We start from the raw sequence: 25,677 nt of genomic DNA, 5'->3' as shown, positions 1-25,677 counted from the left end.
GAGGTTCAGATTGAATCGTCGCAGAACTGCTTTTGTTCAGGTAATTTTAATCCCAACCCTTGTCTATCTGAATTATCGGACTCGATCAGCTCTGGGGACTGTGGGTCGGAAGAGTTGGTAGGTTTTGAAGCTGATTCTATAGACAGTATAGAAGCATTCTCGAGTTCGGTTAAGGTGGTAGGTCCGGTTTCAGTCCAGCCGCAAGCCGGTGTCTCTGGTGGTGAGGCTGTCTTTTCTACTGTGAATTCTGTGCAGGACCAAAAGAGTGAGTCTCAAGGCTCTTATGTTCCAAACACAGCTAATGGTGTCTCTGATGGTTGTTTTGACGAGGCGGTGAGGACGGTGGGTATAGAAACGTTGTTTAAGGAACAAGCTTTATTGGAAACTGTTGTTAACAGTAAGGAGGAGAAGAGTACCTCGTTAGAAATAGGTGGGGAGGTAGATGGAGTGGCTGCGGTTTTGTCTATTGAGAAGACTGTTAGAGGAGAGGGAGTTAGGTTGGTTGGAGGAAACAAGGGTTGTTTTTTGGATACTGGTCTTGCTGGAGGGTATTCTAAGAAAAAGGCCTTATGTCCTAAAATGGTGAAATTTAGAAATCTGATGGATTTAGGGGCAGGCGGTAGTCTGAAAAGAAAGAAAAGTTTCAAACATAAGTTTAAGAAGAAAGTGTCAGGGGGTATTAATAAGAAGTTTTTGGGAGGTGGTGCTTCGGCTTTGGATGTTAATTCTCATTTGGTGTCGGGTTTTGATCTTAGTGGCGGTTGTGAGGGCATTTGTTATGAGAACCTGTCGGAGAATGACTTGATTGGGTTTAATAATTCTAAACAATGGGAGATTGTTAATAAAGATGTGGAGGTCAAAGTGTGGTCGGCTTTTGAAGGAGTGGGTATGACTAATTTGAAAGATCGTTTTTTTATCAACAAGAATAAGGGGGAACCGAAAGTGGTGGAGCATTCGATTGTGGTACCAAGGAAGGAGATTTCCACACCGTACTTATGATTATTGGAACTTTTAATATTAGGGGGGAGGGAACGCTCTTAAGAGGAGAAGGATTAGTTCAATTATTAAGAAGGGCGACGCGGATATTTTTTTGATCCAAGAAACGAAGATTGCTTTTATGGAGGATATTATTGCTTTTGGTTTGTGGAGTAACACGGAGGTGGGGTATTCTTTTTCGAATTCGATTGGAAGGTCGGGTGGAATCATAACTCTTTGGAGGAAAGATAAGATGGAGGTTCTTCATAGCTTTAAAGGAGATGGCTTCTTAGGGATCAAGGTGGTGTGGAAGGATAATATTTACTATATAGTAAATATATATTCCTCTTGTGTTCTTCAAAAGAAGAAGGTTTTATGGGACACTTTGCTAAAATTGAAAAGCTCCTTTTCGGATGGTGAATGGATATTTAGTGGGGACTTTAACGCGTCAAAAAACTCTAATGAAAGGAAAGGAAGGACGATTAGGGAGGTGGAGTCGGGTTCGGAGCTCTTTGCAAAATTCATTGATAATAGTGGTTTGGTGGATGTGCCGTGTAAGGGAAAAAAATTTACGTGGTATAGTGGAGATGGTAGGTCCATGAGTAGGATTGACCGTTTCCTAGTGGCGGATAATATTATTAATAGTTGGGGAGTTGTTGGTCAATTGGTTGGGAATCGAGATATTTCGGACCATTGCCCGGTTTGGTTAGTGGTGGATAAATTTAATTGGGGTCCTAAACCTTTTAAATTCAACAATGAATGGTTTTCTTTTGGTTCGTTCTTTCCGTTTGTTGAAAAAGAATGGAAGGATATGGTGGTGGAAGGGAGAGGGGATTATGTTCTAAAAGAAAAACTTATTCGGATTAAAGAGAGGTTAAAGTGGTGGAACAAGACGGTGTTTGGTAGAATTGAGTTGGAAGTGGAAGAGGGGGTTAAAGATATTAATGAGGGGGATGCTAGGTTGGAAGATGCGACGGAGGATATGATTGGTGAGTCTCTTTTGGGTAGGAAAGAAGCCAACAAAAGATTTTGGTTGAATTTGAGGATTAAGGAGAATATGCTTGTCCAAAAATCAAGGCTTAAATGGTTTAATGATGGTGACTCGAATAGTAGTTTTTTTCACAAAGTGGTTAAAGAAAGAAGAAGCTTAAATCATATAGGTCCGATTGTTTCTCAAGGAGTTTTGGTGGAGAAGGTAGAGGAGGTGAGGGAGGAAGTTTGGAAGCATTTTTCTAATAAATTTTTGGAAGAAGATTTGGATAGAATTCGCTTGGACGGTATTCACTTTAATAGCATTTCGCATAATGATGTTAATTTTCTTGAAAGGCCATTTCAAGAGGAGGAAATTAAAGAAGCTATTGATGGTTGTGGTATTTCTAAGAGTCCGGGTCCGGATGGGTTCTCCTTTTTGTTTATAAAGAAGTGTTGGAGTTTTATCAAGGAGGATGTTATAAATTACCTTAATTATTTTCATACCGGTGGATCTATCTCTAAGGCGGTAACTTCATCCTTTTTATCTTTGGTTCCTAAGTCTCCTAGTCCGGTCTCTTTGGATGATTATAGGCCTATTTGTTTGGTGGGGTGTATGTACAAATTGGTTTCAAAGATTTTGGCGGGTAGGTTGAAAAAGGTTCTTCATTCTATTATTTCTCCTTGTCAAAGTGCTTTCGTTCCGAATAGGCTTCTTCTTGATGGGGTGTTGATTGCTAACGAAGTGGTGGATTTTGCAAAGAAAGAAGGAAGAGGTAGCCTTTTGTTTAAGGTTGATTTCGAGAAGGCTTATGACAAAGTTTCTTGGAATTTTCTTAGATACATGTTAAATAGAATGGGGTTTGGTGAGAAGTGGCGAAAGTGGATGGAAAGTTTGGTCTTTCATAGTAATATGTCCGTTTTGGTTAATGGTTGTCCGACGAAGGAATTTAGAGTTGAGAAAGGATTAAGACAGGGCGATCCTTTATCTCCTTTTCTTTTTGTTATCATTGCCGAAGGTCTTACGGGTCTTGTTCGAAAGTCGGTTGAGAATGGGGTTTTTAAAGGTGTGGATTTTAACGGGGATTGCGGAGTAGATATCCTCCAATTTGCGGATGATACTCTATTAGTAGGTGAAGGAAGTTGGAATCAAGTGTGGGCTTTTAAAGTGGGTTTGAAGGCGTTTGAGATGGTTTCGGGTCTTGGGATCAATTACCATAAAAGTAAGTTGATCGGGTTGAATGTGACGAGAAACTTTTTAGAAGCCGCCGCTTATGTTCTTTCTTGCAAAATTGAGGATGATTCGTTTCTTTTTCTTGGGATTAATATCGGGTGTAATCCAAGGAAATATGCCTCTTGGATACCTCTTTTATCTAAGATGAAGAAGCGTCTCGCGGGTTGGAAGAATCGTTTTCTTAGCTTGGGGGGTCGAATAACTCTCTTGAGGTTGATTCTTGGATCTCTTGCCATTTTCACTATGTCTTTTTATAAGATGCCTTTAAGGGTAGTGAAGGAGATTTCTAGTTTACAAAGTAACTTTCTTTGGGGAGGGGCGAAGGAGGACAACAAAAGGCGTATTCATTGGGTTAGTTGGAGGAAGGTGTGTCTACCGGTAGAGTATGGAGGTCTTGCTTTAAAGAATATCTCGGATTTTAATTTGGCTCTTCTTAGCAAATGGAGGTGGAGAATTCTTAATGGAGAGAACTCGCTTTGGTATAATATGTTGAAAGCCCGTTACGGTGATGTCTCCATGAAAAGCTTTTGTGGAGGTATGTCTTCTTTGCACTCTTCTTCTTTTTTTTTCCCTCTCATCTTCTTCCTCTTCTTCTTCTTCTTCTTCTTCTTTTTGGTGGAAAGATTTACTTTCTATTGGTGGTAAAGATGGGGAGGACCCTTTCTCCGCCCATTGTGTTTTTAAGTTGGGTAATGGTTTTACTACCCCTTTTTGGGAGGCTAATTGGAGGAATGGCAAGAGTTTGAAAGAGGAGTATCCGGATTTGTTTTCTTCCTCTTGTTTGAAAAATGTGTCTGTGGCGGGTATGGGAGGGTGGCGTAATGGCAATTGGGAATGGGGGAATTGTGGTATTTGGGACAATCAAATTTCTAGCCTTGATTTGAGGTCGGAATGGGATTCTTTCCGGAATTCCATTGCGGGTTGCGGTCCGTTTTTGTTAGGGAAAGATGAGGTTAGTTGGAAGTACTCGGCGGATGGTGTCTTCTCCGTGGCATCTTGCTATAGACATTTTGCTAGTATGCGTACTCCGTTTGGACCTTTTGAGAAGTTCAATGAGGCTTTGTCGTTGTTATGGAAGATGGAGGTTCCTTTTAAAATCAAAGCTTTTGGTTGGAGGTTTTTTGTGAATAGGCTTCCTTTTAAGGATTTACTTACGGTTAGAGGTATAGCTTTGTCTCAAGATAATTTAAAGTGTGTTTTTTGTGGTTTCGTTCCGGAAAATCGAGATCACTCCTTCTTGAATTGTAAAGTGGTGGAGGTGGTGTGGAGGGAAATTTCTTGTTGGATTGGGAAGCCTTGGAGAGTCATGGAAGAAGAGTGCAAAAAGTGTTTCATGGAATGGTATTATTTTTGTAAAAAGAAAAAAGTGAAAGTGGGTAAATTAGGTGTTGTGTGGTTAGCTACTTTATGGATTCTTTGGATTACTATGAATGGGATATGTTTTCGGAGTGAAGGTTGGGATGTGAATAATACGTTATGGAAGATTAAATCTTTGGTTTGGAAATGGTCCTTTATTGGAGAAATTACTCATCCCATTTGTAGCTTTTACGAGTTTAACAAGGATCCGTTGTTATTCCTATCGTAAATCTAATTGGTTTGTAATTTCTTTTTGTCGGGTTATTCCCGCTTTTTGTGTAATCGGATTTTGAGAACATTTAGTTCTCCGTTTTAATGAAATCTTGCTTACACAAAAAAAAAATGTAAACTGGCCATTCCAATAATTCATCAATGGCATGGAAAAATTCCGAAGTCATTTGGCCTTCCATCCATTGTAAACCAATCTCAGGAGACATATAATTTATAATAGTCTACAAATGTATGCTAGATTCAAAATAAACCATCCCTAAAGTTAAATGAGAACCGAAAGGGAGAAAGATAATATATTTGTAGTATTTGACACTCTTTTAAAAAGTTAAATACCTACAACCCAAAAACAACATTTCATTTCTTAAAGTAACTTTTTAAAATTTAAAATAGAATCATATTTAATAGTTAATAACTAATTCCTCATCTAATTTTAAGTAAAATAAAAAATGTCTAATTTAAAAATAAAATATAATTTTAAAAATGTATTTTAATTTTCTTAATAACTTGAATTTTAATTAATTTAATAGTTTAATAAATTAAATTTCATATTTTAAAAATAAATAAATGAGATATCGCAACTATACATTTGTATCTAATATGACAATAAAACATCTATGCAATTAACAATTAAAACGTATTAACAAAACACTTGCTAATGTTTTAAATAATTTTAGTAAATATAAAAAATCTGTAGACAAAATAACTTTTTCAATTTTGAAAATATTGAGTACACAAATTATAAATTAGAACTTTTACATTAAATTTCTAAACATGTACTCCCTCTGTAACGGTTTATAAGGAAAAAAATTCATTCTTTTTCTTCTTAAAAATGCATCTTTTTAAAGGTAAAATTAAATGTAAATTATATTTAATTTGTTTTCTTTTTCATTTTTTCTTTAAATAATAATCAATTAAAATTATTTTTACGTCTTTTCCATAAAATATACTCATAAACAAATACAAAAATTTAAACTTTCTTAATAAATATAAAATATTAATTTTTTCTTATAAATTGTTATAGAGTAATACTATTTTAGTAGATTTTCCTTTTAAAAGAAGGAAATCAACAATTTAAAATACCAAAGTGTGATTCATCCATTACGAAACCTTAGATTGACAAGTAGCATTATTTTGCTAAGTAGGAGGTGATGTAGAATGAGGAGTGACCACCACAATTTGAAAATTGAATTCCAAAAACTTCATTAATACCAAAAACTACCAACTGCTACTGATTTTAATAGCCCACTAACCCAATATGGCCCCACTTTACCAATCCCTCCATCAATCTTAACCGTCCAAACAGAATCAGCTTCACCCAGCTTCAACGGTCCATGTTCACTTACTGTTCAAAGAAGCCTCTTTCATCTCCTTTCTTAAATTCATTCCTCCATAATTTCCTCTTCTCATCTCTCTCTCTCGCTCTCTCTCTCCAACGCCATTACTACCTGCTGAAGCTCTCCATCACCATTGAACTTTCCACCGCAAAACAATGCAATCTAAGGTACGTTCTGTTCAATTTCTTTCGTTTTCAACTTCGAACTTCAAATTAATTTTGTTAATTTTTTTTAAAAATAAAAAATAAAAGTACTGAAAAGCTTCTTTCTCTATTTTTGATTTTTTGTTGTTGTTGTTGTTATGATTTTTATTCTTTTTTGACTTCAATTTTCTCGATCCTCATTTTTTGAAAAACTTTTTCATATTTTTTAGTGAAAAAATGATACACAGTGGAATATCAAATATGCATGACCTAGTGGATTTTTTTACTGTTCAGGATTCAGACCCCCTTTCTGATTTTTGACCACCTTTTCATAAAGTTACCATAATTAATACCTTTTGCTTACTCCACTCTACACTTTTACTTTTTTACCCCTTTATAATTAGTACCTTTTCTGATTAATTATAAGTATGGTGTTTAAGCTTCAATCGGTGATTAATATGAATCTGAGTGTGACATTTAAATTGAAATTTTTCTAGATGTAAATTGAAATTAGTGTTTGAACGTGACTTGTTATATAAAATTAAATGCTTAGGAATACTGGGATGGCATGGTGGCCCATGTTTTCTTCCCAGTATACATTAATTTCAGTTTTTATTTTATTTTATAAAGTATGGCCATTATATATTTATTGAAAATTATTTAGAAATATGATATAAGTATTTTGGACATGGTTGGTGAAGGGGTCAGAGTAAGAGTTATTGAAGCCATAGAACAATTGGTACAGTGAAAGGGATGTTTAAGATGAGGAAAGGACTAGGTTGCTGTACCAGGGGGAGGAAAATTAGCATTGATCATGATCAAGAAAGTAAGTCCATACTTTTTAACTTGTTATGTGCATATTTTTTATTATTTTTTAAAATAATTATAATTATTGTTGCTGTTATTGTTGTTGGTGTTGATCTATTTATTTTCTAGAACAAACTTTAATTTATGTGGTTACAAAGTCTTTGTTTGAAAAACAAGGACATATAGTTAATTAATAAAGATAGTGTAACGTTCAATTTCAAATAGGATGCTATACTTAAGTCTTCCTTACTCATTTTGTCAAAAAAAAGTCTTACTAACTTTTGTCTACGAATTTTAATTAAGTCATTAAGAGTCACTCACCTTTTTTGACAGCATTAATAGTTGCTTAATTCTAAACTGTACATTATTTGAATTATCTAAGCTTTAAGTTTTTGGATGTTACAAATAACTTTAATGGTAAGTTTGTATGAAATATAAGTTGCACCGGCAATAAATGGCTTGTCTATGTCGGACATCAACACTCACACTAAAATTTATAATTACTTTTAATTTATTTATTTTTTAAAATTATTATTGGAGTCTATATGTTGACGTTAGTATCGAGTATTCGAGATGTCCGTGCTTCTTAAGAAAATAACAAAACTCTTTGATAACAGTTTTTTAAATATTTTTTGTGTCTTAGTATAAGATCTTTAGAAATTTTAAAAGTATTATGGAAAGTGGATGTAATAATAAATTTATAAAAGTTGTGTGTTATTTATGAATAACTATTTCTACAATTAATAATATAAAAATTGTGTTTTATTTATCGATGAGTTTAATTGATATGCACTTACAGCTAAAAAGATTTTATATAATCAGATAAGAACGTTAGAAGGTGTTTAACTTCCTATAAAATAATACAAACCAATGGCTATACTGAATTGGCACTTGGCAGTGTAAAAATAGTGACAATGGATTTGACATGAAGTATGATGCTACATGAATTAATTTTGGTCACTTTCTCAATAGTTAGATTTGAATTTGAAATCGATAGCTACTTAGAGCATCTCCAATGGTGCAACCCATTTTTGGGTTCTTTATGGGTCCCACTAGCCACATCATCTTAAAATAGTTTTTATAATTTTTATTTTAATTGTATAATTCTAAAAAGTTATTATTGGGCCCACAACTTTACCTCGTAAACTAATTTGATTGGGTACCACAATTTTTTCATAGTTGCATTGCAATGCAATGGTACTATGATGTGGCATGTCTAGGTGGAGAACTTATTAGAAGGAACTACCATTGGAGATGGTCTTAAACCTCTCTACTTCATATTTCTAAGTTTGAGTAAGTCCTTTATTGTAGGAGACATTAATACCTGTCCCACAGTCCCAGCTCACTCACGAGTCATAAGTGCATCTTAAACCTTCATTATTGTTTTCTGCAACATACCAATTACCAAGCACATGAATTTGCCATTTCAAAAAGATAGCGGTCTCAATATAAATGACATAAATCTGTGAAAGACTATACTAATCAATGTATAGTCCTTACAATGACAATTGTTTGCCAATGGATGTAACATTGTGGTCCATGAAAAACACTTCCACACTTTCAGATTTCATATTGTAACCAAATTTCATATCAACGTCCTTCCAGTTCTCAATTGTGCTATACTTACTAGGCTATAATTTAGGTCAAACAAGTAGAAGGGTGATTGTGTTTCTATGTTTCAACTCTCAATCTGAGACACTAGTAGAATAGAACAATTTTCAATTTGAAATCCATTGACCGACAAGTAGGTGGACCATGGGTGTTTTTATTGGGCATAACTACTACCCATTTCACTCCATGGCCCTCCTCATAGATATACTCACAGAATGAACTTAATGCCTTCATTGTGTTGTGGGGTAGTTTGTACCTTTACTGCCCATATCCTCTAAATTTTAAGGAAACTGCCTTTCTTGTCCTTACTATTCAGAAAACTTCTAAATTTTTATGGACATTTTCGAAAGTTACAATTTGTTCAAAACTAACTTCCAAATGACATCTTACACTCTAACCTCATGTATCCAAGAGCATTAGAATGAGATGGTAAAAGTCTCTTTTAATTTAACTAGATGTCTTAGGCTTGAAGAAATTATGCCGGAAAATATATCCGTTTTAAATCTTTTGAGAGAAAGTTTTGTCGCACATTGTTGTTCTTTCCGCACTCATATTTTAATAATAGTTATTTTCTTACTATTTATTTGGTGTATTGTGGTGCTTTCAAATCTCCTTCTGGCTCTTTTGTCCTTTGTTTTTTTAAATTATATTACTAGTATTATATTTATTTCAAGGATTGAACTAGATGCAATCATTGTTCTAACCTGTCATATTCTCGGAAGCTTCTCTATTCCATTCAAGTATTTGTCCTAGTAAAACATAGGTGATTGATATTTGTGTAAACACCTTTAGTTCACTCTTTTTATGAAAACATCAAAATTAAAAAAAAAAATACATAAAAGTTCTTTTTTTGACAAAGTAAACAAAAGTTATTTAAAGCTCATAGAACTTTTAAATACTTTAATATTGTGTTTCATAAATCTATATATAATCTTAAAAGGATAATTTAAACAACAGATTAACAACAATTAGCTTGTTAATTATTATGCTATGTTAATAAAGTACTATTAATATTATTATGAAATAAACAACTACTAGTATGTGATATATTCTTGTCAGTATATCTTGCAATAGTTACATTAATATGTCATGATAATCTGCAATTGCAGAGATATACTTGACATTGTTTGGTAGCCGTATAGTAAGACTTTATACCAACTAGGAAGTAAATATATCCGTGACAGAGATGTGATGGAATCTCAATTATTCACTTTTGACCATTTGTGACATATTTGTTTTTTTTTTCTTCCCTACTGTTCAAAATTCTCAAGTACTCCTTATTTGTGAACTACTACTTTTTTAAATTAATCTAGTTGAGCTATCTGCCAATAACAATGCAGAAAAATTTGATTTCAGAAAGCTTATATACTCTTACCTAAATAATATATCAAATAATTGTGTACTAATGTACTAAAGTAGTTTTTTTAATGCAACCAAAAAATCATTATGGTTTTAATTATATGTTAACCATGATGTTTAGTCATATGCTATTTTTGGATGTATGTATGCTTGCCTGCATAGCTTATTTGTCCTACAGCAGAGAGAATATATTCTTGCATTGTTTTAGCATTGACAGCCAGGTTTCATTTCATTTTTTGGTTAGTTTTTTTGGGTGAAAGGTTTCATTTTTGTAGACTATATTTAGTTATTATGAAAAATCATATTTTTTTAATGAATTTATATAATGGAATATTTCAGGAATCATGACATATAAGGGTCTTGAGAGTTGCATTCTAAATAACCAGTCTTATGAAGAGGAAAGCAGAACTAGTAGAGGTGATGGATGCATAACTGATTCATTTGATGAAGATGACTCAAGTTGTTCTTCAAGCAAAGATGCTTTTGGATCATTCTCTTCAAAATGTTTAACAATGAAAAGGGAAGATGAACAAGGTCTTGAAGAATGGGAACTCTCAGAAAGTCCTCAACAGTTTTATGTCAAAGAAAAAGAGAAGCCTTATTATGCAATCCAACATTCAGATATTGAAGCTATGAAGGAAAAGTTTTCGAAGCTATTACTTGGTGAAGATGTTACTGGAGGAACTAAGGGCATCGCTACTGCTTTAGCACTGTCGAATGCCATCACAAACCTAGCAGGTATGAACTTTTCCATTTTAGTATCATTTTTTGTTTCATTTCATGAAATTAATTATAAATTTTCTCTGATACCCTTTTCTTCGTGCGATAAATAGTTAAGGATATTATTGACAAATTAGTAGCTAATGTATGTGCTTAAAATGATTATATGCAGTTACTGTTTTTGGTGAGCTGTGGAAATTGGAACCTTTATCGGAAGAAAGGAAATGCAAATGGCGAAGAGAATTGGATTGGTTATTGTCTCCTACTAACTATATGGTTGAGCTAGTTCCGGCTAAGCAAAATAATGCTAACGGTCGGATCTTTGAGGTATCTTTCGTATCAGCTTGTAGAAAAAGAAAAATTGTTTTATACATCACCTTGCAGCACAGTAAGAGTTTTTTTTTCTTGCAACAGATCATGACACCGAAAGCCCGTGCAGACATTCACTTGAATCTTCCAGCACTCCAGAAATTGGACTCTATGCTTATCGTATGTCATTTCTTTATTTCAATCAACAATGATCTTGAACATCTTTTTTTTCCTCAACATTATCTGTTCTAAGAAAATTCTTCTTATTGGCTCGTAGCATAATTTCAAACTCTATTTTCTGTCATTTTTTTTCCATGTATATGCCTTTTTGCACGAGATCTTTACTAGTAACATTTTAGGCTACTACATCTTATTCGGATTATTTGTTGTTGACAGGAGGCCCTTGATTCGATGGTGAAAACAGAATTTTGGTATGCAGAGGGAGGAAGCCGGACCGAAGGAAGAGACACGAGTGAACGGCAGAGTAACAGATGGTGGCTTCCATCACCTCAGGTGCCAAAAACTGGCCTTTCTGACACCGAAAGAAAGAGGCTGGTTCATCAGGGAAGGGTGGTACGTCAAGTATTCAAGGCTGCCAAATCTATCAATGAACACGTGCTGCTTGAAATGCCGGTGCCAGCAGTTATTAAAGACGCACTTTCAAAGGTAAAATAGTTTTGTAATGCTGAATAACTACAAGGAAATTAAATTCTAATGCATTAAATCGATCTTTTGAATGTTTGTATGTTGCAGTCAGGTAAGACAAACCTTGGACAAGAACTGCACAAGGTTTTAACAACTGAATCAAGTTGTGGAGAAGACATTCTTAAATCTCTGAATCTGAAATCTGAACATATGGCTCTCGAGACCATTAATAAACTGGAAGCTGTTATATTCTCATTGAAAGAGAGAACTACGGAACAAGTCACTGGAAAATCACCAGTTAGAACGTCATGGTCATTTGTGAAGGGTCCTATGTCTGAAATTGATAAAATAGAGTTATTATTGGACCGCGCCGAAACACTACTACAGTTGCTTAAAATCAGATACCCCAACCTTCCTCAAACATTTCTTGATGCTGCTAAAGTACAATATGGCAAGGTAAGCTTTTGTAGTTTATAGTATGATGCATGCATTCGACAAATTATTCTGACTAAAGAAAACATACTGCATTTTTTTTTTTGTAGGATATTGGACATTCGATTTTGGAAGCGTATTCCAGAGTTCTTGGGAATTTAGCATTCAGCATATTATCTAGAATAGGAGATATATTGCAAGAGGATTCACTAAGCAATTCTGATTCACTAAGTTCCTCGCCCGGAACAAATATCTCTGAAACTTGGATGACGGATTCACATATTAGGCAATCCTTACTTCAAAAGATGAACAAAGCAGATGGGCAATGTTTTGACAGTACTTCAGATTTAGAACGTGAATCTCTTGATGCCAAATCCAAGGATGTAATAACAGCTACACCAAGCAGGAGTAGTGTTTGGTGCATTAGTAGAGAGGCTTGTGCAAGTTTGTCTACTCCAAATTCTCCATAGAGGGTTTTTTATTTATTTTTGATATTAGATTTGTAAATGTTATTGTTATTCACGGGTTTGAATATATAGAAGCAAACTGATCCGTTTGCTCTGATAATATGTTAGGCATGAATTTCTTCATTGCTTTTGAAGAAAAAATGTTGGAGAAAATGAAGTTAAAAATGGAAATAGAGAAGCAAATCGAGTATTATTATCAGAATCATATATTGATTAATTACTCCGAACCCTTGGCTGAATTAGAGAAAACTTGCACTTCAAGTTTCACTTGGACCCTGAACTCTTAGTAGTTGTAATAGAAATGCTTAAACTTGCGCTCCAAGCAAGCGAAACACAAATGATTTACCTCTATTTCAAACAATCTCTTCAAACTCACATGTATTATGATTCATGCATTTTGCACAACACTTCTAACAAAAACAAAGGAATTGGCCTTTTGAATAAATTGAAGCTTCACGTGATTCATATGTACAGCTTTATACCACTATATGATCTTATGAAAATTCAAAAAGACCATATAAATTCGTTTTGCTGAAAAATACATTGAACAATTTTGCATCTTCATTTCAACTCCAGTGACAATTCTTGGTGAAACGGAAATACACTGTAAAGGAATTGAGATAGACGAAGTATCAATTATCACATTCAATTAAAACAATATAACATTACTTATTTATAGCAACGAGTATATGTTGCACATAAATGTCCATTGAACACAATCTCACAAAACCAAATTCTTCTAACTGAATTTAGTGAATAACAAAATAGTACATTAAGCACTGCCGCATGTTCTTCCAGTGAGACCATTCAGTTTCTTAACAACACATCAAGCTGAATTACATATTTTAAGTGCAAACACCAGCAATTCAAATCAAGAAGAAGTCCATTATTTTGATTTTTAGGAATTTCGAACTGCACAGCATAAAGTTGTGATTTACAATTTCCTTACTATTGTCGAAACATATTTTTTTAATATATTTTTTCGAATTGTGTCTATATCATATTATAATATTTAATAAAAAATTGTAGCACTTTTGATTTATTATTCATAAAAAGAAAATCCAAATCATCTAGTACTATAAATATTAGAAAGAATTGCTGGACCTTAACATCAGAATGAATAAGATCAAATAGTTTAACATTTTTGTAAGACTCAAAGAAAAAATAGTTTGATTATGTTTATAAAACTGAAAAATATTACAATTAAAAGACTCAACAAATTGTTTTGAAAAAAGGATGGAAACATACACTTCATTAATGAAAAAAGAAGATGTCCGAGACGCTTGTGCTGAAACGATATTTAGGAGGCACAAGATGACTGAATGAGATTGAAGTGCATAAGACAACACCTTATGATCAATTCGTGCATCAAAGAGATATCATAGCAACTCCAATTGTCTTCCTTGTTGTAAGATCTTGAAAAGTTCAATGAGAATAAAAAAATATAACTGCATAATTATTATCATACAATTAATCCTTAAACCTTCATACATCTCCTAACACTAATTTCCCCAATTCAAAACCTACTAGAACTCTCATTTGCTTGAATAGATTCTGAATTGAGTTTGAAAGAGTGGCAAAGATGATGATCAAGGCTTATTTGGTACTACTAGTAAGATAACCGTGCTTTCGCACGGGTAAGTTTATTTATTACGATATATATTTTATTTAGATATAGATATAAATTTAAAATAATTAATTAATTATTAAGTTAATAATAATAATATAAATTTAATTTTGACATTTGAAAATAAGAATATTGTATCTCAATTAAAGATAATTGTTAAATAAAATAAAATAAGTATTTGCTGATAGTGACCCGTAAAAAAAAATAAAAAATTTGACATTTGAAAATAAGAATTTTGTATCTCAAATAAAGAAAATTGTTAATTAAAATAAAATATGTATTTTATTGATATTGATCCGTGAAAAAAATAGAAATTTTGATATTTAAAAATAATTTTTTATGTTATGAATAATTTTTTAATAATCATAAAATAAATATGTTTTATTTCATTCCATTTAAAAAATCAATTTATTTATTTATTTATGCTTAGAATAATAAAAAGGGAAAGAGAAAATGAAGAGAGAAAATGTTACTAAAGACAAAAAAATAAACTCATTATTGGATTGTGATGTGTCAGTAAATGATAGTCTTGTAATGATATTACTTGGAAAGATTATGTATTTACTTTTTTAACATTTAGGTAATGTAAATAATTTTTAAGTGAAGGATAAAAATGGTAGTGCATGCATCTTCTATTAATAGCTATATAGTTGATTTCTTCAAGAATTGCCAAAATCTCTCACATGCAAACCAAGGATGACCAAGCTTGAGCTATCCTTCTTCTTTCTCTTCAATTTCATTTCCCTTCTTTCAAGCTATCTCCATTCTCTCTTAGCTTCAGATTTAGAGTGTTCAAGAGAAAATGAAAAAAAATGAGATAAATGAGAATGAAGAAGTTTTTTTTTTTAATAATCAGGTTTTAAAAAAAAATAAAAAATCAACATTTCAAAAAAATTATCCAACTAACTATGTTTGGGTATTTTTTCCACGTAGGCGCCATGTGGGATGACGCCTCCTATTTTTATTTAAAATTTTTTCAATTACCTACGGATTTTCTGCAAATTTGGTGTTACCTACGGATTTACCTGCAGATCAAACATTAAATATTTTCGCAAGTAACACTAAACCCGCATGTAACTGACAAATATAAAAATAAGAGGCGCCATCCTACATGACACATACATGAAAAAAATACCCAAACATGATTAGTTGAGTAATTTTTTTGAGATGTTGTTTATTTGTTTTTTTTTTTTAATTTTAAACTTGGTTACTAAATATCTTCTCCGAGATATACTTTACAATTAATACATGATACACTTAATATTATGTTCATGTTCAACTAACAAACCTTAACTAGTAACAAAACTAACTAATGACTACCTATAATCAAATATAACAACTTACAAAACTAACTATAATTGTTTCTTAGATTGAACATTTTATTAAAAAAAAGTGAGATTGTCAACATAGAGAGATAAATATCGATGCAACTCATATTTTTATGAGTTCAACTTATAACTGTTTGATGAATTGAGTCGCCAATTCAAGAGTAAGACAATCAAAGAGCTTTAAACTTAAAAATTTTGGGCCAAAATAAGGTCTTAAAACAATTTAATTTAGTTATAAATATATAAAATAATATATAAATTAAATATATTCTCATAGTAGAGTAGGTTGAAGGAAGACTTCATTTTTTTTTAATTTGTCTTTGATTAAACTCTTAACAACCATAAAGATTAATGTTTTTTAAAATAAATTTGGTTCAAGTCTCTAAGACGGGTATGGGCCTTGCATGGAGTTGCATCAAAGAGTTTATATCCAGTTGCATCAAAGAGATTCTACATGCCACCCCTAAGATATATTTGGCACCTCTTAAATTCAATGAAATTTTCAATATAACCCTACTCAAATTTTCCACCATTTCAATAATTCACGTTTGAAAATAATTTTTTTTGAAAAATCTTGAGCGACACCGAAAATTCAATTGCATAACAAAATTCTTTGAAAATAGTAAGTAGGATATCAGAAATTTCACCTCAATACCAAAAATTCTTTGGAAAAAAATAGTGAACTTCCAAAAAAAACTCTGGTAGAATTTATTGGAAATTCTAAAATTTCCGGTAGTTAAATTTTTTGGTTTTCTCCATTTTTTTGTTTTTCACAAATTTTATTAATGTTTTTTTAGTGAGGACCATAGGAAAGGACAATACCATTTCTGACAGGACCACTGATAGAGCGGCAGCTGCTGCTAGAGCTGCTGAGATAGAGGCTTCCCAACTACGGACTGGACGACATGTGCCGACCGATTCTCACCGGAAACAGATGGCTCAACAGAAGCAGGGACAATTCTGTGCACCCTGACGACGAGCAACTAGTGTTTTTACTATTGTGGAGGTGCGTGCTCATGTGGAGGCTGAGCCGATTGCTATTATTGTGGAGGAGGTACAAGTTCCTATTGTTGTCGAAGAGGTATTTGTTGAGGCTGAGCATGTTCATGTTGATGTGGAGGAGGTACCTGTTGCGACTTAACAGGTTCCTATTCTAGATGAAGAGGTACATGTTGCGGCTGAGTAGGTTCCTGTTGCCAATGAGGATGCTACTCCTATAGATACATGGGAAACGACTCGTGCTTTTACGGAGGCATCTGTTCACATAAATGAAGTCTTCCGAAGAGGACCTAGTGACCGATCTGTGCTCACAAGGTATGCTTCCCATGTCGCATACAAAGTATGACAAGGAGAGGTATATATGTTATAATTTTTTATTTGCAAAATATTTATTATGGTTAGGTGATGTGTTGAAATTTTACTAATATTTTTTTTTAACTTTGTTTTCTACAGGAGCATCCGCTGCTGAAGATCGCATCACCTGGGTCGAAGTTGAAGAAGTTCCCTCTGGGTCCAATGCCTGAGCAGGTCAGCCGTATTGTATATTATTTCAGTCTGCTAGTGTTCGTCGATTGCTCATTGACCATGCTTGACGCCTCCCTTATGTATGTTTATATTAAGCGGTGGCACTCGGAGACATCTTCCTTTCATCTTCCATTTGAAGAGATGACTATCACATAGGATGATGTCTACTCATATGCTTCCCAGCTACTGGCTGACGACGTGCTTCCACCACCACCTCCATCAGGCTCAGATGATCCGGATCGTCTCTAAATGATCGCTATGATTGTGAATAATCTCATGGATTTGATAAACCTGGATGGTGAGGTTTTCACAAGATTAGCCCGACTTTCATACATAGCCCATGAGGGGCCTATTTAGATTTTTGATTTCATATTTGTATATTTTTGTATATTTTGTATATCAAAATACTCATCACTATTATTTTTATCGCATAATATTTTGGCGATTACATGTTTTGATTCGAAGAAGAACATAACATAAAACAATACAACAAATATAAATTAAAAATAACTAAACATGAAAACCTAGATACTACCAGATGATTCTGAACACTTCAGCATCTTGATTATGTCGTCGGCATAACATAAAACAATACAACAAATATAAATTAAAAATAACTAAACATGAAAACCTAGATACTACCAGATGATTCTGAACATTTCAGCATCTTGATTGTGTCGTCGACAAATCTTGAAATATGCACATTAAACTCAATTGGCCCCTTAGTTATCCTACGACGAAATGGTTTCCACATGGCCGTCACATCTTCATCAGTCTTCAACTCAACCAGGTTATATTTCACCCTTCAATTACTATCAACCAAATCTTCATGAAACTCGATCTTTCTCACCCTCTTGTTCTCGGTATCCGACAACAATTCATTCAACTTATCTGTCAAGTTGGCGAGAGATGAGACGCCATCCAGAAGCTTGAACTTAACGGGAGGATTGCTTCTGTTGAAATACACTTCTGTCTTTACTAGAAATTGAGGAAGAGATGTTTTTTAGACTTCTCTATAACATATGCCTCTATTTATAGAATCTTAGATTCATTCTAGACCACACAAAATTATCGGTGAAATCATAGCCCTACAAAATTATCGAAAAAATTCTGAACGTCAACAAAATTTGACATAGTACACTACCAAAAATTTCAGTTAACAATTAAATTTCTGGTACGATAAATTTTGAAATTTACAAAAGATTTTGTAAGGTACCGAAAATTTTAAATGAACTACCGAAAATTTAGTAGATACCAAAACTTTTGATTTTTATATAAAAAATTTAGTTTAAAAATTGTTTTTTTTTTAAAAAGTGTAATTTTGAAATTAGAAAAAATAGGGAGATTGCCTGATATAATTTTGGAGGTGGCATGGAGAATCCTTAAATAGTTTATTTCGGATGCACGTGACACATACAATACACTCTTTGATTCATGTGACACATACAATACACACAATTATGTGTAGCTTGGATCGTGAATTATACTATATGGACTTTTACTCAATTTCCACTAACTGTACTATATATATATGACTTTTACTCAATTTCCACTAACTGCTCTAGACTAATATATATGACTTTTGCTCAATTTCCACTTAGTTTTCAAATAGTGGAATTGAAATTGAGTTAGTGTTTAGTTTTCAAATAGTGGAATTGAAATTGAGTTAGTGGATTTAGAATTGTAGCGTCCATTATGATACATTTTGATCATGGTTAGTGGATTTAGAATTGTAGCGTCCATTATGATACATTTTGATCATGGTTTCAAACTAAGGCGTGCTGCCCACTATGACCTAAGAATTGAAGGAAAAAAAGTTAACTGGTTTATTCCTTAATTTTATACGGTCACAATCAGAATCAAAATTTTAATAATTGCCAAGGTTTTTTCAGAAATAGTCAACTATAACTGGTTGAGGGTAGTATGATATCACGAAAATTTCATGTAGGAATAGGAAATCCAATTAGCTTAACTCATTTGTAATATTATGCTCTTCTTCCTTTAGTTTTTGTTTTCTTAACAAGACTTTCTGTTTTGTTTGGCTAGTTTGGAACAATCGCTATTCGTATGCACCAGACTTGCCATACTCATAATCAGGGTCTCTAATCAATTCAGAGATTCAATTTTAATTTAATTTTTTTTAATAAAATTTATAATTTTAATAATTAAAAATTACACCAAAAAATCTAAAATATTTTTTAAAGATAAAAGGGGATGTGCAGTGACAGTGTAAATTATTTTTATACTGTCAACCAATGACAACCATATATCTTATCAAGTCATTATTTAAATTTTAAATTATTGTAATGATTGACACTTTAAAATAATCTGATTGGATGTCTGTGTAATACTTCTTTACATTGACAGTGCTCTACCATTATATATAAGATTTGAGATCCAGTGTGGCGCTCCCTGCACATGTGCAGGGCCGAGCCTGATTGTAGCAAATGACGAGTTTGTGATATTTTTTTAAGAGATAGCAATTTGACTCATCAACAATGAAAACCTACAAAAAATACTCAATAGAGATAGGATAAAATCTCGTAAAATTGATACGATTATGAGTTTGGATAATTACCCACTAAAATAAATAGGCATGAGTGGAGATATGAACATTTTAGCATCCACTCCATGATGCCTTGAAGACTCTTCAGGACGAGGTGGCCGATCTGAGGCAGACACTGCATGATACTCTTCAGCATACTATGCGAGATGTGCTCGAAATCCGAGAACGATTGGTGTAGCAGGCAAGGAAGCTCCGTCCTGATGTCGTAATTTCTGTCGAGGCGCTTGACCCATTTAAGTTCGCTTTTACTGTGAATCAAGGTGGTGGTCCCGGTGCTTCGGCTTTAAATGCTCCGACTTGATTGGCCTAACGATGTCCGAGGTCCTCACTTGTTAAACTTCCTTAAGGCTTCAACCTGAATGTACATCAGGCTTAGGGAAGTCTACTTCGGCTGAACGGTGTGTGAGGTGGCTTGCCTCGTGTTTTTGTGCCAATGTATGTTAGGCGGTCGACTACTTCATTGAATTTAATTAGGGGCCAGACTCTGATTTTTGCGTTCATCAAATTGCTCTGTCCGATGCTTATGTGAGGCGCTTGACGATTACCGAGCTAAGAGAGACTGCTTTTTTCCCGTTCCAGAGTGGGTCTCTACTTCAAGGAGATCCGAGGTGCTTCTATGGTGAATCTTTCCTACTGGTAAACTTTCCTCGGACCCTTGAGTGATTATCCTGTGGTATCCATAAGACTCACCTACGTACTAAATTGACGCCCGTTGTTAGCTACGAATTTACGGTATCCAAGCGCTATTAGCTTAGAGCTTGTCATATCTTTTTTATATCCTCCATGTAATTGCCTCAGTAGTGGCAGAAAGTATGAGCGCAACCAGGTCAGGAGGATGATTGCAAGGCTTTTGCCAAAAATTCATGGAAATTGTCTTCGAACCCCGATGCAATCCTAGATCTCGGTTTGAAATTCTTTCTTTTGCCAATATGCCAACGCCACTATTCCATTCGGGAACCAGAAATGGATGATCTAGCTCCACAAACGAGCCATAAATGAAGTGAGTTGGATAAATGCTGATCATGAATGATGGCTCCGATCCCCATTACGACTAATCAGGGTGGACCTGCATGGTTAGCACTCCAAATCCCTATCCAGTTCAAGATTCAAGGTGAGTATAGTGATATTAGAGATCAGAGATTGCGTACCTTCTCATTGCATGTGAATTGTTTTTATATTTGAGTCGAGTAGAGAGGGATTGAGATGGATTAAGTCTTTTTGAATTGGGCCTTTGGCCGGTCTAGAACATATTATATGGATAATTTCAGTCCTATTGTAAAAATGACTACAATCAGAGTTCTCATGCCCATTGCATCAATTCACAATTGGCCTCTTTCTCAAATTTATGTCAACACAACTTTCCTTCATTGAGATCTCAGTGAAGAAGTTTACATGCAAGCTCCGCCAGGTCTTGACTTGTCATAAGTTGATCTTGTGTGAAATTGTAAAGAACACTTTATGGTTTGAAGCAATAAGTAGACAATACAACACAAAACTGACTGACACAGTCACTTCCACAGGTTATCCAATCTAAAGCTGATTATTCACTTTTCACTGATAATTCTTCCAAAGGATTTACATTCATCCTTGTCTATATGGATGTTTGGTCTTAGGAGGAACTGACCTTGAAGAAATCAAACACCTTACAATCTTTTGAATGACGAGTTAAGTATCAAAGACTTAGGAGTATTGAAATACTTCTTAGGTTTTGAAGTTGCTCGAACTATAAATGACATATCTCTCTGTCAAATAAAGCATGCTTTAGACTTAATACATGATGCACGTGTTATTGGAGCCAAGCCTTGCACTACACTAATGCCGCCCCACATGCAACTTCACAAAACATATGGCAAACCTCTCTCAGAACCTATTGCATATAGAAGACTCATTAGCAAATTATTGTATCTCACTCACTTCAGACCTGAGATAACTTATGTAGTAAGTAAACTTAGCCAATTTCTTGATGCTCCTAATGACACGCATATGCTAACCTATTCCTAGATAGCTTATGTAGTAAGTAAACTTAGCCATTTTCATGTGTCAACATGTGTTAAGATACCTAAAGAACATTCAAGGACAAGACCTATTCTTCAGCTCATCCTCTACATTGTGTCTCAAAGATTTATCTGATTCTGAATGGGGGCATGTCCTGACACATGAAGATTAACCACAAGCGTATGTTTCTTTCTCGACAAATCTCTCATTAGATAGAAATGCAAGAAAAGTGTTGTATTGTCACAATCATCATCAAAGGCAGAATATAGAGCATTTGCGCAAGCAACTTGTGAAAGTCAATGAATTCTCTACTTACTCTATAAGTTTCAGATATCACATCAAATGTTAATCATCATCTATTGCAACAAAAAATCTACTTCACACATAGCTGCAAATCCAGTATACCATGAGAGAGCAAAACATATAGAAATTGATTACCATGTACTAAGAGATATAGTGCTAACAAATGTAGTACATCTATTGTTTGTCACTTCAAAAGAGCAAGTTGCTGATCTACTCACAAAGTCACTGGACCCGGGTCCATTGAACAATCTTCAAGCGAAGTTAGGAATGATTGATATACATTATAGCTTGAGGGGGATGTTAAATGTAACGACGAAGAAGAGAATGTAGTTAAACTTGTTGATAGAGATTCAAAACTGAAAAGTAATTAACTCCAAGTTAGTTACTAATTGGTTAGGAGTTAGTTACAGTTACTTGATATATAAGTAACCACGCACTTTTGTATCAAGTGAGATTTTCTCTTATTCAATTTTTTTATTATTTCTTGATAACCGTCATTAAAACAAAAATGTGCCTCTTAAATCTTGTACATTTATTCATTTAGAGGATATTATCCAAATTTAGTTGATATTCATTTGTTTTTGACAAATAAAAACCGTCACTAAAAGTCTGAATTATGTAGCTAAAAGAAGAAGATATTTATGGTACAGATTATCAAAACATGATATGAACATAATAAGATTGGAGAATAAGTGGAATGAAAACATTAATTTTTTTATAAATGTGAAAACAGGATTCAAAATATACATAATAGTAAACTAAAGCACTTTCACACTTTCTTCAAGCGAGATCATTCAGTTTCTAAATAACAACATCATTGTTTATGCAGTTATCTTTCCACAAATAAGCTTAGAAATTCAGTTCAACTTCAAATTGCTAATTACGAGGACGAACACCTGCAATTCAGATGAAAAGAAGTCCATTATTCCATAAGCAGATAATGTGTTAATAATGATTCAAGTAAACATAAAAAAATAAATTTATCTCACCTTTGAAAAAAGTTTTTCTGATTATGCTAAGCTCTTTAGTGACATCCACAATATTCATTCTTTCCTTTGGTGGTTCCCTTGAACAAATAAGTCCAATCCTAAAAAGTGAAATTAAACACTCCTCATCAACCATTGGAATAAGATTCTCACAAATTTCATCTTGTATTTTAACTTCTGTATTTCTTGATACAAGACTTGGGTCCAAAATCTTTATAAGATTATCAGGAAATGAATTTGCAACAAAGTCATGCAGATTTTGGCCATCTTCAAAAACTTCATCCGTAGGTCTTCTACCGATAAACATTTCCAACATCAGGATTCCAAAACTATACATGTCACCGCATGTAGACACTTCAGAGCCCATTCCATACTCTAAAACATGTAGCAAAAGTTGTTAATACTATATCACTAAAAGAAATTATTTAGTGTCCACCAAAACATAGGAAAATTCAAAAGGAGAATATAAGATTCAAGAATTAGTATCAATACCCGGAGGAGTATAGCCAACAGCCCCTTTTATTCCAATTGTACTTGTATCATTGTGAGAGGTACCACCAATGTTTGAGACAAGTCTTGCTATGCCAAAATCACCCGCATGAGCAACCATGTCATCATCAAGAAGGACATTACTTGGCTTTAGATCACAATGAAGGATCAATTGTTCACATTTTTGATGAAGATAATGCAATGCCAATGCAACATCTGTAATGATATTTACTCTGTGAGTGAGATCCAATGTTGTTTGATGCTCTTCATTTAAAGTCTCCGGATGCAACCATTGTTCTAAGCTTCCATTTTTCATGTAATGAAAAACTAAAGCTTTGAACTCTTGACCTTTATAATCTGAACTAGAACAACATGTTATAATCTTAACTAAATTTCGGTGTCTAATATTTTTGAGTGCATTGGATTCAAGAATAAAACTCTTGCGAGCTCCCTTCTTTTGGAGATTTAGAACCTTTATGGCCACAAAATTGTCTTCTGACACAAGATTTCCTTTGTACACAGAACCAAAACTTTCTGACCCAATCAAGTTGGTATTCGAGAATCCACCAGTTCCTCGATGTAAGTCTCGATATGAAATCTTATCTAGTTGATCGATTGTTGGTGAATCAAAAGATGGTTTTTGGTTTCTTTTCCTCATCCAATAGATAGTTAGAAAAATTGAAAGTATGAGAAGAAAAGAAATCACACCAACAACTACTATTATGAACTTATGGTGTTTTGTGTGTTTCCTATCCTTGATGGAGCATGGTGGTAGATGCATTTGTGAAATACCCCCACAAAACTTATTGTTTCCAATCATTGCAACTTGGGTCACATTTCCAAAGACACCGGCTGTTGGTATCTCACCTTCCAGCATGTTAAAAGAAACCTTCAAGTATTTTAAATTTGAGATATTTTGTATAACATTATGAATTGATCCAAACAATCGGTTTTTTGAAAGGTCTAAATATCGAAAACCTTTGAGGGAAGCCAAAGAAGGCGGTATTGTTCCGTTAAATGAGTTATCTTGCAAAAGAAGGTATTCTAAGGTTATGCATTCACCAATAGATATTGGAATATCCCCAGACAAATGATTCTTGGAGACATCTAGCTTACCAATATTTTTTAACCTACCCACTTCTCCTTGTAAGCTACCACTCAAAGAGTTATGTGACAAGTTTAGTAAATTTGATAAAGAGAAAAGATTAAAAACCTCTAAAGGAATGGTTCCTCTAAGCTTGTTATGAGAAACATCTAGATATTGAAACTTTTGAAAGTTTCCTATGCTTGGAGGAATATTTCCATCAAACATATTAAGATGTAAATCCAATATATACAGTTGACTAAGATTACCTAAAAAGGGTGGTATATCTCCTGATAACTTGTTTTCCCTCAAAAGTAGCTTTTGTATCTTTGGAAACTTTCCAAAAGTATTTGGAATACTTCCTTCTAATTGGTTTAATTCCATATTCAAATCAATTAAGCTAACTAGATTTCCTAATTCTGGTGGAATTTTTCCTGATATCCAAAGAAGGTGTTGTTGCTGAGGATGAGATACTTTAGAAAAATGAGATTGCCAACATGGGGAGACAAAGGTCCATGTAACTCATATCCAATTAAGGTCAACTCAGTAACTCTTCGATGCATGGGGCTGCATGTGACTCCATGCCACTTGCAAAAGTGGATGGAAGTATTCCAAGATTCTTTGAATTTAAGCAATGCTAAATAATCTGTTTGGTTTCCTAATGTCTCTGCCACTATTTTGTTTTGATTAAAGCACGTTAAATATAAGGTAAACAGAAAAAGCATAGGTGACAAGAGAGAAAAAGATTTCATTTGGTTTAGAAAGAAAGATGTTTATGCTATTTTGTTTTGTTTGTGAAAAAAGAGAAGAAGCTTACATTTAAATAACGATGGGAAGAGCTAGATAGCTCAATGCAAATTTAAACTATAAAAATCAAATATATATATATAAAAATCAAATAAATTATATATATATATATATATATATATATATATATATATATATATATATATATATATATATATATATATATATATATATATATATATATATATATATATCATCATACAATATAATAAAGCAAAATGAGATTTTTGGCAATTTTGACAAGTGTCACAATTATAGAGAGCTTACTATTTTTATTATTTCTATATTAGGAAATCTTACTATAATTGTTAATTTAATAATTCAATTTTTTAAAAAATTATTATATATTCACTTTGGTCTTATCATTATTATTTAT

General features: G+C 33.4%; 2 protein-coding genes across 2 annotated transcripts; one reads left to right on the top strand and one right to left on the bottom strand.

The window, feature by feature from the left end:
* The first annotated feature begins 6,011 nt into the window (after positions 1–6,011).
* On the top strand, positions 6,012–12,794 carry LOC131635897 (rop guanine nucleotide exchange factor 14-like). The gene is made up of 8 exons (XM_058906535.1): positions 6,012–6,266; positions 6,944–7,068; positions 10,359–10,757; positions 10,912–11,066; positions 11,154–11,228; positions 11,445–11,714; positions 11,802–12,149; positions 12,236–12,794. Exons 2-8 carry the CDS (start codon positions 6,996–6,998, stop codon positions 12,593–12,595), a joined length of 1,680 nt encoding a protein of 559 aa, XP_058762518.1. The 5' UTR covers positions 6,012–6,266; positions 6,944–6,995; the 3' UTR covers positions 12,596–12,794.
* A 10,086-nt stretch (positions 12,795–22,880) lies between these two features.
* On the bottom strand, positions 22,881–25,246 carry LOC131635889 (probable LRR receptor-like serine/threonine-protein kinase At3g47570). Its single transcript, XM_058906527.1, has 3 exons — positions 24,938–25,246; positions 23,414–24,857; positions 22,881–23,296 (listed from the first exon to the last, which is right to left on the bottom strand). Exons 1-3 carry the CDS (start codon positions 25,244–25,246, stop codon positions 22,881–22,883), a joined length of 2,169 nt encoding a protein of 722 aa, XP_058762510.1.
* Between the last annotated feature and the right edge of the window lie 431 nt (positions 25,247–25,677).

Source organism: Vicia villosa, unplaced genomic scaffold, assembly GCF_029867415.1.
Source record: "Vicia villosa cultivar HV-30 ecotype Madison, WI unplaced genomic scaffold, Vvil1.0 ctg.001584F_1_1, whole genome shotgun sequence".
NCBI lineage: Eukaryota > Viridiplantae > Streptophyta > Magnoliopsida > Fabales > Fabaceae > Vicia > Vicia villosa.
Note: the sequence above shows the minus strand (reverse complement) of the source record. Positions and strands in the feature narration are given on the sequence as shown.